Genomic DNA, 15658 nt, shown 5'->3' with positions numbered 1-15658 from the left:
ATATTTGGACTCATCCCTTTGGACTCTATTGTCTCTGGACATAGAAGTCAACCGTGAACGTGTCTCCACTGGAAGTAACATCAAGGGCCAGAATCCTCACAGGGTATGTTTCTGAACACTTCAACTAGAACCGTGATTTTTCTTCATTTATGGGACTAACTTTTGTTTCACCATTTTTTGCTTGCTTGTGTGTCATGGCTTTGTCATTTCTCTTTTCAGGAAGACGGACAAAAGAGAGATTATTGGTCTGCATGCTGCCCAAGCTAAGCCACAAGATGCTCAACTGCCGCCAAAATGACAACAGGTCCTCTTGAACTACGTGCCTCACTATGAAATGTTTGGAAGTTTACCAGATAGAGAGGTGTGACCCCTATTAGGAAAACAGCAGTCTACAGTTCTGTATCATACTGAGCGGGAATGAGAAATTTGACATACAAGCTTAGTTGCTTTTAAGGGCGCTTTATGACAATCGGAGAAGTAACATGTTGAGTCCCAACTTGTTTCTTTTGCAGTCATTATAGCCATGACGACCAGAACAGAAACAATGTAGCAAGCTCCCCACTTGCTAATGCACAAACTCTGTCATCTGCTATTTGCAAATCAATTTGACGGGCATTAGTACCACGAAGTATCACATGCTCCCTCACAACGATAATTTGTTACATGAAAATGCAAAGAATTTTAAAATGATCAAACGCGCTTAATGCAATTTTAAGGAAATGACACTTCATGTTGATTGAAACTCATTTTATTTTTTGCTTAAAGTACCCTCAGGGCCACAGGCATTAAAGAGGGGAGTGGTTACAAAGTAGTAGAGTAAAACAAACAAGTGCAGTGAGTTCTTGTAACATAATGATTCTCCTGATTATACAATGTTAGCTAATGTTTTGCAAAAAAAAGTTTGTTATCTGTGATGGATACGATACTTGGTGGTTCCATTTCTGAGATGTACGGGGCATGAAAGAAAGACTTCGTGTTACATGAATCAATTCCTACCTTACTGCGATGATTGACGCAGTTTGAAATGCACTGAGGCCGCAGTATGAAGTCGTCATGAAGTGTGGTGTGATAGAAATTTTATGAAATAGCAAACGATGGCCGACTTTACGGTGATTAGCTAGTGGAATGAGTGCTAGGCCAGTTTACATTGAAGTTATACTCGCGGTAACGGTTATAATTAGAAATAATGAAACGAGTATAGTTATTTTGTACTAGTTCAAGTGAAGTAATAAGATTAACGCGACTGGGATCCCGTATTGCAGATGCATATTCAAGTTTCCAGCGAATTAGTCTTGTAAAGCTGTAGTTCTAAAGCAGACGGTGCTTTGGAAAAGTTACGCCATAAGTAACCGAGCATGCGATTAGCACTGCTAATAACGTACTCTATATTATTGGCCCAATTTAAGTTATTTATATGACATGACAAAATCTAAGGGAACGTTAGCATGGCAAGTGCTAGGATTTGAATTAGATCTGGAAATGCGCATGATTTTACATTTGCTTACTACAAGAGGCTCATATACAGTTTGCATGAAATAAATAACTAGGCTAGTACTGCACCATAAGAGATAGCTAGAAAAGGCAAGCTCACACAACCGGCCAGCCTATTTCATACTTCACAAACTTGAGAAATCACTAAAAGCAAATTTTCTTTCTCTTCAAACAGCAGATGACAAAACCTGCGCACGGTGTGCTCCCAAAAATATTTTGAAATGTATTCGCAGAATAAGTTCAGCTTAACATTCAGCTAATCAACAGTGAACGAGCAAGGGAAACCTCAGCGTGGGAACTGGTCTTCGTCTCGGCCCTCACAAATATGTTTGCTTGGTGAAACGCTGGCTCCAAGCTGAGGCTTCCCTTGGTCACCTGTTACTCAACTGAAGTGTTCATCTCTTTGCTCTGTTTGAATACATATACCGAGATTATTTTTCACCATGAAACCACAAATTCCGTTTTCCAAGGATCTGTGAGCATTAATTGGGCTTGCTTATATGTTGATTTAGTGCCCTTGTTTATTCACACAATATTTCCAGAAGTCCTTGTAAGCACTGCTGTCTCCATAACGTTCCTTGGTTTCCTTACAAGTGCTCCACTTGTGTCAAAGCCTTTGCTGCCGCACCTGAGCACTAAATGTGCAGCAGAAAAATATCAAGAGCAGGAAATGTGATGTAAAATTTAGCATAACGCCCCCCTCCTACACTTCGTGCCTCTCGCCAATGTGTTATGAGAGAAGTGAGACATTGCAGCTCGAGCTTATCTTGCTGACAGTACATTTTTGCCGAGCAATTTTTGTGTTCCTTTCTTTAATCTAGCTGAAATCGTCGAACGCAGATAATGTAAAACGCCAAGCAGCACTGTACGCAATCCAAGTACGAGGGCAGCTCAGCATAAATGTCACTGACTGAACCTTCGTTCTCCCTGCTTTACGGCACGCCGAACACGATGAGAAAACTTCGCTCGATTTCAGCTTTGGGTCCCAATAAACAGATGGTTATCTGTGTTTCTGTATGTTGTAAACTCAGTGACGGACAACATTAAGTCCACCTGAGCTGTACGAAAATTGTGCTCATGTACTGCCTCATTCACCATTGACAATAAACAATGTGAGCTTACTTGTTTGAAGTGTTTTATTGCCAGTTGAGGCCTCTCGGTCACCTGGCGACATAATGAAGATATCTGTAGTCATGTTAGAGTACAGTACACACGAATACCTCCCCGAAAGCGGTAACAAAACGCCCCAAAGCAGCGAGCGAGCAGCGCGACCAGCCCTACGAACCGCTACCGCAGCGGCCATATTGCTCACTACATAATGATGATGATATTAGTTTCGATTCTGCCAGCGCCATCTCTCGGTCGCATACTTTAGTTCACAACGCCACCGCTACGCTTATTTTCGTTGCACTGTGGAAGGTACAGTTTCCCTTGTAAGAAGTACCGACCCTCGAAGTTTGCGTGAAAAATTTTTGCTCCGAAGACGATTGAGGACTGTGTCGCGTGATGTTTATGCGAACGCTGCACAGGTCTCTGTCGCCGGCAAGGAAAACATTGGCTATCGTCCCTGTATCCTCTGCGAGCTACCACGAGAAGGCAAGTACTGCACCGTGCCATTCGCGAACTGCGCACCACGGCCTGCGTGGTTTTACTGACTGATTATAAAGTTGTCTAACATTGCCTCCTCTTAACGCGATGATTTTTAAGTTATTGTAACTTTACTCAGCATGGAACGTAGATTTATGAGCTTATTCAGCGGATACTTTAATTCGATGGTTCATCGCGATGCTACCATGGCCCAAAGCCCCTCCATCCACGCGCCGCCGCCGCTTTTGCTCGGCGAAAACGCGTATGGAGGGGCTTTACCATGGCAAACGTTGCCATGACCGACTTAGGTGAGGTGACAGCGTCGGCCGCAAACGAAATCGATTACTGCTGTCCTGAGGCAAGGTCTGCGCACGTCACCTAGAGATCTCGAATAGTATTTCTATTTAATTTCCCCTTAGCAACAACCACTTCGGTGGTTAGCGAACTAGTCGGCGCATCTGCTAAAGTCTCCCCGTTTCGTGCCGGCGTGTGTGAAGGTCAGCGCACGTCACTTAAAGATCCCGAATAGTATTTCTTTTTAATTTCCACTTAGCAAAAACCATTTGGCGTAACGAAACTATTACGTGCTGGCGTGTTTCTTCTTTCATCTTCAGGTTATTGACCACTACGAAAATCCCCGCAACGTTGGATCGCTCAATAAGAACGACAAGAATGTTGGCACTGGTCTTGTCGGCGCCCCAGCCTGCGGAGATGTCATGAAATTGCAGGTAAACTTTATTGATCGTTGTGATCGTCCTTTCGGAATCGACGCTTCTTCGACGACACAGGATGACGGTGGTAGCGGAATACAGCGATGTTTGTTCAGCGTCGCACACTCATCACGTTTCATGATGCCTGTTATGTGTAGCGGTAAACTGCCGTTCCGAACTTGTTGTGCTAGTTTCATTTCACGCGACTCGCCTTTAACTTCCTTGTGGGCATATAAACGTCACTGCTTGTTTAGTTGTGCTTCAAGCTGAACCCGTTAACTGCAAATTTAAAAGTTATCTTATGCCACGTGCCGCAGCGTCTTGAATTGCTAATTTGAACTAGATCTTGACATAGTGGAGAGATGTGACATAACGAAATGCATCCGATTTTACCAGATTAGTTCCCACTGCACACCTTAATTGTTTTTGGAGTGTAATTTGTACATTTATCCTTCCAGTTAATTATGAAATGCATAATTACTGTTCATGAACATAACCGATTTGTTCACTTTAGATCAAGGTGGATGAAAGTGGCAAGATTATTGATGCCAAGTTCAAGACGTTTGGCTGTGGATCGGCCATTGCATCCAGCTCCCTTGCAACTGAATGGATAAAGGGAAAGAACGTAAGTTATTCACTTAAGCTTCTGTCGACCAGTGCTTGGGAGAGAGCTTCGTCACTCTAATTTGCTGCTTAAGGTTACATGACAAACTTTTCTGTGGATCATGCTCACATGTTGATGTCTTGATGGACAACAGCTGTACGAAGGATTTGGTGCAAACCAGATGACACAGGATTAGCATTAACACAAAAACTGAACTGTCTCTGGCTTCAACTGAATATTATTACTTGGTAGAGATTTCATGGACATGCATACAACATTGTCTGTGATGTGACAAAATTACAGAAAATTAACTAAGAACTTGGCTTTCCTTTCCGTAAGTGATAGGGAAGCCGTGCTGATGTGTCTGTTTCCTGTTTTTTTAATTTAATTTTTGTGTTGCTCTGTAGTTCCATCTCCTTGGTGCTGAATCCTTCATGGTGAACCAGGAGAATCTCGAAGTAGGCTAGTTCCTGATTCAAGGTTCTCCAAGAATCTTAATTTCACTTTTAGCACAGGTGCTAACTAGTTAAGCCACAGGGGCATGGATAGAAGCATGCACTGACCGGAAGTGCTTGTATTAGGTTGAGCACATGGACATGCGGCTATTGAAATTGATGCGAGTGCCCAGTAGCCTTGTGCCATCAGATGTCATAGTTGAATTCAGCGCCATGCCTAATGGAAAACTGTGCATGAACTGTGTTTAGACGAAAATATATGAGCAGTCTGAATTGGGACCTCAGCATTATGAAAAGGAAAAATTTATCTATCTAACCGTGACACTGCATTATTTTGTGTTCATATTGTGAAAGTGCTGACAAATTATGTCATTATATTAGTAATGGCTTTGTGTATGATTAATTGCATATCAGCAACATGGTAATGCCTGTTATGTGCGGCACTTGTGGTCATGGAATGTCTTTACAGTAGAGTCCCAGAAAGCACAACTTCTTTTTGATTTTCATGTTATAAAAGAAAACAGAGGTGTGAGGGCTACTGTACTGCTTTATAGTATACAAAACAGCCTAAGCAACTTGTTGTTGTGCAAGTTAGTTAATAATGAAATAACTGAGTGCAGAAACAACTATCACAAACAAAAAAGAGTGTTTTCTCTCCTCCCTGGAATTTTTTCTCGCACTGTTGCCACTCATGCACTGAATTCTATAAAGGGCCCTGCAACTTTCCTAAAGCCACTGTATTTGCTTTAGATCTATCAAAGAGGTAAGAGCGAAACTAACTATACAGGCAAACAAGAGTAAATGGATGCAGAAGCTTCAAAATGCAAGAGAGAAGCGATGCCCTCTACCTGAATTTTTGCAGCTCTCTGTACATAGTTTCACTTTCATAATGGCGCTACCCCTTGGGGCCAATGGCAGCAGGGCATATAAGCGAAGTTGGTGTGCCATGATTGCCAAGCCTGTTGAAATCGTTGATAATGTAGTTGCCATGGTTACAGCACCTTTCGAATGGTGCTGCTATACTCACCTATGCTTCAGTCTATTTACCAGTGTGTTGCAGATCATGCAACCGTGATAATTTATGCTGTATGTGACAGTGTTTGACATAACACTTTGACAGCTATGTTAACAATGAGTGAACTGAGTGATCACACAATGCCGAGATAATGCTAATTATTACAAATGCAGTGATTCCACTCCTGCGCCAAAGTGCGCCAAATGAGATTTACTGCGCCATCCTGATACAATCGACGAAAATTGCGCCTAACTGCGCCAAATAGTCTCAGACTTGACGGCGTCTATTGCCGACAATTCCACCACCGGGGAATTAAAACGTGCAACGTGACGGTAGAGCAAGCCTTAGTTGCAACCAACCTCCTTGGTTACAACCAACGCCTCCTATAAAGGAGCGTTGGTTACAACCTTAGTAGACGAAACAGCACTAGCGCATGCGTCCCGATTAAGCCACAGTGCCACGTACGGCGCCGATGTGGCGTCTTCCTTGCAAGGCGGCTCGACGGCAAAGTGCGGTTTGTGCTGAAGCTCGTGGCTTCAAAGTCAATTGGCGATTCATTGGCGGACGTTATCTACTCCGGAAACCCCGCTGATACGTTTTTCACAGGACCGTTAAAGAAACGCGTAAGAGCCGGGAAACGCAAGAGCCAAGAAACAGGAAAAATTGAGAAATGAGAGTAGTGTTGAACTGCACACAATATTATTTTAATTCTTACGTGTGAAAGAAAGTCGTAGTTTCGTTGAAAGCCGAAGCATCGATTGCCATTGCAAATTAGTACACAGCTATACAAAGTAAAGATAGTTGTTTTATCGTCCGTATAAACTTGTAAGCATTCGCTTATTAACTATATTAACAAGCATGGTGTCAGTGCACACAGGCAAACATGAACACATCACTCTCGATGAGCGCAGACACGCGCTGTCAAACGCTGGCGTGAGGAAGTGCTGCAGCAGCAGTGAACGAAGTGACCTTCGTGTTGCTGTCTATCGCTTCAACGGAAACTGAGCGCCGAGAACACACAATACGCACAAAGTTACGAGCCGCCGACGCACCTACACTGCCTAGACGCGACGCAGATCGCTTTCACGATACGGCCCGCGCGACCGCCGCGCAGTACGCAGTTGATGCCAGAGTACAACACCGCCCGATATCCCTCCCTCGCTCCCTCGCCGGTGCCTCGAGCGCAACAGAAGGCACGCCTCCTCTTTCTAGAATCTCCCTCTGTGTCCTCCCCGCTCTTCTTTCTTGCGCGCGCGAGATTTGGCCGCGGTCGTCGGCTCCCCTCACACGCTTTCACTCGCACATACGGCGCGCGGCGATGGCGTTATTGCCCTTGGACTTTATACTGAACATCTATGCGCCATTACCAATTTAGGGCCCCAACGCGTCATTGACACCATCTTTAGATAGCAAATACGGATCTCAAAGGCCATGCTTTTGCTGGCGTAAACCGAAAATACATCATAGGTGTCGCCCCCGGCACTTTGGGCAGTGAAACCCATCGTCAAGCCACCAAGCCAAGTGACATGAAAAGTCAAAATGGCCGCTCGGGCTGGTGCGGGGTGGCAGTTCTCAACACATGATGCGGGAACAGTCCCACAGTTGCGACGCAACAGCGGCGTTACCAATGCATTGGGTCCTATGGGAGCTATGCCAGGACCAGCCGAAAACGACATAACAGGCGGGAAAACGCAGCACCCGGGAACGTAACAGCGGGGTTCTACTGTAGCTTGTTTGAAGCGCAGCATGACATGTGATTATAATAACTGCATGCCGCCAATGTGTCCATCATTTCTGTTTCTGGATATACGGAATGACATCTGGGAAAACTTGCCATATATGAAACAATATCAACTTGTGTGCGTGTGTTGCATGCACAGAAAAGCATTTTTTTCTCCACGAGATCTGCAATGGATGGAAATGTTTACCCAGCTTCTCTAAGAGCATACAAATTATTCAGGTCTTTGAATGTAAATTGCAACTCGCTTTTTCGAAATACTTCAGGATGTGAAAAAAATGTGTTGCTCCCAAATGCCAAATTGCCTGCTCCAAAGTGCTCCAAAATGAAATTTCTGGTGCTCCGAAAATTGCTCCAAATCAGAAGTCCGCAGTAGCATCACTGCAAATGCGATAAAAATAATTGAAGAACGGTATGTGTCAGCATCACTAGAACCACTCTCGACTTCACAGCTCTGCTTGAAAGGTTGGCCAATTGACTTTTGCGTGGAGTAGAAGCATTGCAGTTGAATGTAGGTTGTGGTAAGCCCAATACGAGTGCAGCGTAAGTGCTGCCACTGTCTACCACTTTCAATGCAAAGAAATCACTAGAATTGAAGGAAAAGAACTATAGCAAATTTTGGGGCCCCCTCCTGCCAAGTTAAAGAATCCAGAGAGAATAAAAGTGAATGGGCTCTTGCTTATGTGTGTTTTATCGTGGTCAAGTTTATTGGCCTATGAACACAGAGAAGGTAGAATAAAATCAAGTGATGGCATTCACATTAATTTGTGATGTGCTTTGCACATTTCAAGTTCTTTGTGTGAGACTTTTTAACTTAGATGGATGAACTTTAAGTCAGTTATCTCCCCAATCAAAACAGATACTATCGACATTTTAACAATTACGCCTGTTTTACCACCAAAGCTAGGCAAATGGATCTTTAATGTAAGTAAGTACCACCTGCAACAGTCAGAGGGTGTTAGCGGAACCAAGGCTCAATTACAGTGCTTAAGTCCATGTGACGCTAGCTTCCGTCTTCTTTCATTTGCGTGGCCCAGCATATAGAGCTGTGAAACTGGATGCAAATTGATAACAGTGATCAAGGTAAATTGGCAGTCAGTGCCTCTTGTGAGGTCTGTGGTAAAACTTGCCTGATTTCGCTTGTTGTTTGATGTAAATTATAATTAAAGTGGTGTTAAAACATGATTTGGTAGATTTTACATAGCACTCAACACAAAACGAAATTTGCATTAAATTCGTATCCCATCACCACAGTTGCAGTCCATGATGTCCCTGATGCACAAGATCACTGCATTTAGACAGTGCAATTGGCAGTGGTAGGTATGCTGCTACAATTGCTCTAGTCTGCTACATTTCATTTAAGCTGCCTCATCCATGCTACAAATGAGGTAAACTGCTACAAAGCTGCTCTAGCATGAGCTGCGCCACGCAATATTGGAGGCCACCGTGAAGAGAAGTTGTGAAGGTCAAGTGGGGGTAGCCACCACCTTATGGGAAGAGCGCTTTCACATCTCTTGCTATTCATAAAGCTAAATGAGGTAAAGGGTCACTGAGCTAATCCAATCCAGTGCACAATCACTCATGTTCACAGTCAGCCATTTGGAAACTCTATGCGCCGTATTCACTGGTTGTGCGTAGTTTAGGAGGATGTTCTGTCGGGCCTAGTAATGCGTGCTTGGCCCATTATGCTTGTTGATGTGAGAGAGGGTGATTGTAGAGAGGAAGAGGCCTGCATTTGTACTTCGTTTGGCAGTGTGGCCTTGGTGGGAGAGACATTCCTCAACAGACGGTGCGCTTTGGCTTTGATTCTTACTTTATGGTGAAACAAAGGAGAGTTACTAGTACAAGTTCCTGCTTATGTTAGTGAGCAGTTTCAATTTGTGATAAACAGTACAACAATTCTGAGGCGGTGTAAGCCATGTCCACCTTGAATGTCATGTTGCTGCTCTTTATTTCAGGTAAATGAAGCTATGAAGATTAAGAACACCGACATTGCTAAAGAGCTGAGCCTACCTCCAGTCAAGCTTCACTGCTCAAGTAAATAGACACTTTGTGCATTATTACCATACTTCACTTTTAGTTTCACAGTGTGCACTTATGTTGTGATACAAGAATTTATGTTGGCTGAAATATTTGAAGAACTATGCTCTGTTACACACTGTACTTGCAGCGCAGCAAAAGCAACGAGCCATCTGGGCCAATCAGAGACGCCAATGTACTGATATTGTAAACCCGTGATGCAACCAACATATTAATCTGCAGCTTTGCCACCAGTAATGAAGAGCATAGAGCTGACAATGCACCATGCAAATGGTGTTCCAGTACCATAACCTCCAACATCTGCAGTATAACCAGTGCTAAACCATGGAACAGAATTCTGTTGCAGACTATGGTTTGCCTTAGCATGTCCCATAGCTTTTGCTGCACTGGAAGTAGATATTGAGATGGATTATGAGGTTCTAGAATTTAAGTTTTAGTTTTGTATTGTACCCATGTGTGTTGTATTGTATTGTGTAAAGTATGTATTGCAAGATAATATTCCTGAACACACACTGGATTTTCTAACAAGCTTTATTTCACTAAGTAGTTGTGGTTTCTGGTTTTAGAAGTTAAGTTGATTGGTAAAGTAGAAAGAAATAAAGATGAACGAGCTGTTCCAATTTTATTCGATGTAAAACTGAGCAGTACAGGAAGAATTTCACATGCTCAGTTTGTGAGAGCAGCCACACTTGCTCATGCATTCATATTTATTCGTCCGTAATATTATATCAGAGAGCTGCCAACTTTATTAAGTTCGAAAGTAGGGAAAATTGAAATTCTGTCTGTATTTAGCGTACTTGGGGTAGTTTTTGAGCGTGTTGAAAATTTTGCAACATCCTAATGGCACACTTAGGAAATTATGGTGTATTATTCCTGCATCGTTAATCTCTTCTGTGGGAGAATCACAGTGAAGAAAAAATGGCAGGTTTGCGGTGAAGTGAGCAGAATAGCTAAAGCCAGGTTTTCTGGTGCTGCCAGGTTTTTATGCGCAAAATATTTCTCTCTATGTAGGTTTGGTCGGATGCAAGCATAAAATATTACTGCATATATTTTTTTTGTGAATAACTGTGCAGATAAAAATTGTGTTTATTATCTTACAAACAGTGATCTGATCATATTTAGGACCATGTGCTGTCACATGTACACATTTGTTCTTGCTGCTATAGGTTGTCCTGCAGCATGCAAATATAGTAGCATTATTTAACAGATGAAGACTGTAGAAAGGAAGCACTGGTGCTTTAAAAGGTGATGGGCTAACCTAGTTTGTACACAGTGTTAGAACCTGAAAATCTTGCTCTATTTCAACAGAGCCTGAAAGTGCACTTGGATGTGTACACAGAAGTCTGATACTGCTGGTATATAGATTTGTAGCCTTTGCAGGTAGTCTGCATGCTAACAGGTCCACAAATATATTTTTGTGTATGGCACATGCGTTGCCACGATGCTCAACTGTGTTTAATGAGTAATGTTTATTTTTTACGTGTCGCATGCTGCTGCTTTAATGTGCATCTAAGTTATTGGTCTGCGAACTACAATGTCATTAGTTTCACTAATTGTATATCTTGCTTGTTATTGCTGAACTGGCACTGTTTTACTGAACTGTATTGTGATAAATTGTACAACTATTTAAACTCGTTCTGTCGTTTCAGTGCTTGCCGAAGATGCTATCAAGGCAGCTCTCAGCGACTACAAGCGAAAGCGGGGTGAGCAGGAAATACCAAAGGCAGGCGCAGATGCCTCTGCAAGCAGTAATGGCTGAGGGTTTGCTAACATTTGTTTAGGTCGCAGAAAAGTAAACTTTGTTGGACGTGTCATCGACATATAGCTGCCTCTCTTGTACAGTAGAATAAAGAGCAGTTTGCTGAGATGAACTGAAGTTGAATGTATGCTGTCCCTACCTTAAACATGGCAACAACTCTTCTGACACGCACTCATCTGACAACATAGAGCAAGGTTTTAAGTAGCCTTGAACAGAGGAATGTGTGGCTTCTAGAGTTGTACGTGAACTTTCTGTTATTAAGCTATGTTGACAGTGTTGACATTGCATAACTATTTCCATTCACGACTGACTCCTAACCTGTTTACTGCAGCTCGAGTTAGGACTTTCTATATATATATTTTTGCATGACACAAGAAGGCAAGCATTCTGTAGAACATCAAAATTGTCGTCAACAAAGCTTTCTTTTTAAAATGGAGCATCCTGCAAGCATGCATTATGAGTACAGAGCACGTGTGCACATTGTGTGTGAATGTGGTTTTATGAACTCGTAGGGAGCAAATAAATTTTGCACCAGTGCAAGGGAGGATTAAATTAGTGTATCTTTTGCAGGTAGAAAGACCACGTAAGGTGTAATTTCATCTCTCATCCATAGATCCGCTATAGGAAAATGCCCAGAATTAGTAGGTTCAGTCGAACGCACTTATAACAATATTCAAGTGCCACGAAAATTTTATTTTTATAACCGATAATAATCAAAATAGGGGGATGGCAGAGCTTTTGTGAGAAAACTAAAATAGTGGGGCGGGGCGCAGTGCCCCTCTCCACCACCTTCCTCCATCTGGCTGCTAATTGTGTTGACTCGTGTAACTGTTTAACTCTGTTTCCTGCGTGCTCCGATCACGTGTAACAAGCCGCGGCTGTCGGCGTTCAAGAATGGCACTGCTATAACAACTGCAGTGTGGGGTCATGGGCGGCAAGTGACATGCGAGCTCCGCCGAGGCATCGCTTTGGTGGCCTCAAAAGGGGCCTTTTAAAAAATGCGAGAAGGGTGCCACGGCAGCCTCTTGAGAAATCCAGGAGAAATGCTGCGGCAAGGTCGCCACAAGCATCTCGCCACATACTTCTCACTGGCTTGCACGAGAAAACCCCATGTCTGTCAGCTTTGCTTGCTTTATGCGAAGGTTCCTTGCGAAAACGAAGCCTTGGAGGGACTGAATGATTTGCAGGGCCTCCTGCGAGGACAACGTTGAGGCAGCCTGCCTTACCGCGTGTCGCCGTTGCTATCCGATGCAACCATGTTCGTGACGATTGCCTAATCGGTTAGAACCACTTTGTTTACAAATGTATAGCAGTGCACTTTCTTTTCACTGGCAACGTCGTGCATTGCCGATGATCAGCGGGTGGATCACAACCATCTTCCGTTTGGGCGGCGAGTCAAACAAGTGACTGGCACTGTTTTGGAACCACGTGGAACCACGTGACTCGGAACGACTTCGACGCAACCAACAAAGACGAGCACAAGCGACTTAATCTGTAGGCAATAATTGCGCAGAAGGAGGGGCCATCGAGCTATCTTGGAGCAGCGCCCAGCGCTATGGGCGCAGCCCATTCCTGTTCGGAGGGGTAGGAGTGCGACGGGAGAGGCCTTGGGGCTGGCGATACGGAGAAGGCTGGAAAACAGCGTACGAAGGCGTGGAGCTGGTCAAATTTCTAATTTTTAAAAATGATTTCGCATTCCATTCTTTTTCGGCACGGACACCCAGTAGCCAGACTTCATAACCGATAATGTGGCATGGGGGCATTGTAGTAAGCAGATTATTTCACCATAGAAAACATACAAAAGTTGACGGTGCAGCAGCTTGTCATTGTTATAACCGATATATTGTTAAAACCGGTATCGTTATAAGTGGGTTCGACTGTAGTGAAATTTGGCCTTCATATAAAATTTTTGGCTTTCAGCACCCAGTGTCACATTCTCTGTAAGAACCACAGTGCCCCTTATAGTGTTTGTTCAAGGGCGTAACTTGCTGATAGATTAAGCAGACTGATCCTTCTGATAATTTTGCTTGTTAATTTAAACTCAAGGCATTCATCAAGTTGTCCATCAGGCACATAGGTGTTCTGCCTGATGAGATTGACTATGTATGTAAGGAGCTCAATGTACCAATCTGACAATGTTTTTCTTCAGTGTCTCTTTAAAACAAATGTGAGGTGGTGTTGGGCAATTTGCAGTATAGACATTGACGCCAAACAGAGCTATGAAAAAAAAAATTTTTTCCTCTTTTTTTTTCTGGGATGATGAGAATGGCTTGTGGGTGTTCATACAACGATTACTTAAGAACAACAGCACTTTCAGTTTGTCTTGTTCTTTCGGTAGATGTATGCCATCCTTTGCTTTTCTTTTATTTTTTATTTGCCTGTTTTTTTTTTATCAACTGAGTGCTGTTTAGTTTGAGTTATTCCCTCTGGTAAAGGGAAAGGATAATTCAGATGTTGCCTTAATCCCTAGCCCAGGTCCCAGCTTCTGGGGTGATGATCACATCCCTGTTTGTCGATCAGCTCACGTGTGTGATGGACGAATGGCAGCTGTCACAGCTTCTGGAGTGCTGGGGAACTTCCCGACCATTTCCCCCCAGCCATCTGGGGTAAGGACAGCATGTTTATGGGAAGGGGCTGCTGCTGAGAGCTTTGATGGCTTCCTGAGAGCTTTGATGGCTTCCTGAGAAGTTTCAGATTGTTTGTTTGCTAGGGTGTGGTACAGGTAACCTAATTCAAGGGTAGTATCTGACCATTACTGTCAAAGACATTTTGAAGACTGGCAAGCAGGGCACAGAAATGAAGGAAGAGCTCTACAAAATGTTTCTACATCATGAATTTGACTCTCTCTCCCTCTCTTTTCCAGAGTTTAGCAAGTGACCATTTTAGCTTCAGAAATGCATTTTTCTAAAGACAATGCGTGCTATCGGACACTTGATATTGTTGCACATGTCATTACTCGTACATAAGCAAGGCATGCATATTAAACAGAAAAGGCCAAGTTGGCTCTGCTTTGGTGAGTGCCTGTTTTGCTTCTGGAATGTGAAGCAGGAGGGATAGATAATAAATGAAGAAAGCACTAATTTTACACCACAACCTTTTTTTTTTACTTTACTGAATGCCTGTTTTGCTTCTACAACATGAACCACAAGACATTGAATAAAACTACTCATTTTACACAATGGCCTGTTGTTCTATGAGTTGTCACTACATTTGGTCTTGGGAAGCATGCTCAAGATATGCACACTTGTCTTTGTAAACACGCTGTGTCACCAGCTGCTTTGTTTCTCGGTATGTTAGTGACTGACATGCTGTCAAGTATATACTGGCTGAATGGTGCAACAGCTGTACTATAGCTACTATGCATATGACAGCAGTGTAGACATCGCTGTGAATTCAGCTATAAAATCTTCATAACTGTTGGTATAGAACTTTTATCTTTCCAATGATTAATGTTCAGTTTTGTTGCATTATTCTTTCCACATTATGCCCATCAGAGAGAACACAAGCAAATACTGATGGTAGTGTAGTTAGGTGCAACTATTTCTCAAGCAGAGTGGCAAACTTCAAACTATCTATCCTGTCCAACTGCCTCTCTCCTTATATATATATATGAAAGAAAGCATATGTGGGTTTATTGACCAGTTGCCTTCACCCATAAAGATCACTTACTCGTGACGCCTGCGGCCGAAAGGATGTTCCACATCCGCTGCCTAGGTTTGCGAGTGGTGGCGCTGGCTAACACTCCCAGGGTTAATTCTAGCTGTAAGACATAAATACTCCAGAAAGTGGATGGGAAAATCGCGCCGCGGTAGCTCAATGGTGAGAGCATCGCACGTGTAATGCGAAGACGTGGGTTCGTCACCCACCTGCAGCCAGTTGTTTTTTCATCCATTTTCATTAATTTATCATTCCTTTAATTCGATTACTAAGTACAAGTAATTTCCCCTATGTTGTCCTTGGTGTCACGATTTGTTGGCTTCTTATGATATGAATAAAAATCGGGCCCCTCGGTTCCCTTTCTTCTCGTCCATTACATAACGAGGGCTCAAATCCGGCAACATTGATGCCTTCAGGTGGCATATGTGGTTTCATTGACCAGTTGCCTTCACCCAAAAAGATCACGTACTCGTGATGCCTGTGGCAGAAAGGATGTTCCACGTCTGTTGCCTAGGTTTGTAAGTGGTAGCGCTGGCTAACACTCCCAGGGTTAATTCTAGTTGTAAGACATAAATACCCCATAAAGTGGATGGGAAAACGGC

At 43.2% G+C, this 15658-nt stretch overlaps 1 protein-coding gene across 2 annotated transcripts in view; it reads left to right on the top strand.

Annotated features, from left to right (window-relative positions):
• Nucleotides 1-11401, top strand: part of LOC119461327 (iron-sulfur cluster assembly scaffold protein IscU-like) — a 25003-nt gene extending 13602 nt beyond the window's left edge. The window contains exons 1-5 of one of the 2 annotated variants that reach the window (XM_037722595.2): nucleotides 2921-3087; nucleotides 3693-3806; nucleotides 4303-4413; nucleotides 9559-9637; nucleotides 11290-11401. In XM_037722595.2, the coding sequence (XP_037578523.1) occupies nucleotides 2998-3087; nucleotides 3693-3806; nucleotides 4303-4413; nucleotides 9559-9637; nucleotides 11290-11399 (504 nt within the window). In that variant the 5' untranslated portion in view covers nucleotides 2921-2997 and the 3' untranslated portion in view covers nucleotides 11400-11401. Of the gene's footprint in view, nucleotides 1-2920; nucleotides 3088-3692; nucleotides 3807-4302; nucleotides 4414-9558; nucleotides 9638-11289 lie in introns of those variants that run through there. The other variant, XM_049672474.1, reaches the window with a different exon arrangement.
• Nucleotides 11402-15658: the final 4257 nt, after the last annotated feature.

Source organism: Dermacentor silvarum, chromosome 8 (genome assembly GCF_013339745.2).
Source record: "Dermacentor silvarum isolate Dsil-2018 chromosome 8, BIME_Dsil_1.4, whole genome shotgun sequence".
In the NCBI taxonomy this organism is placed as follows: Eukaryota; Metazoa; Arthropoda; class Arachnida; order Ixodida; family Ixodidae; genus Dermacentor; species Dermacentor silvarum.
This window is presented reverse-complemented; position numbering and strand designations above follow the sequence as displayed.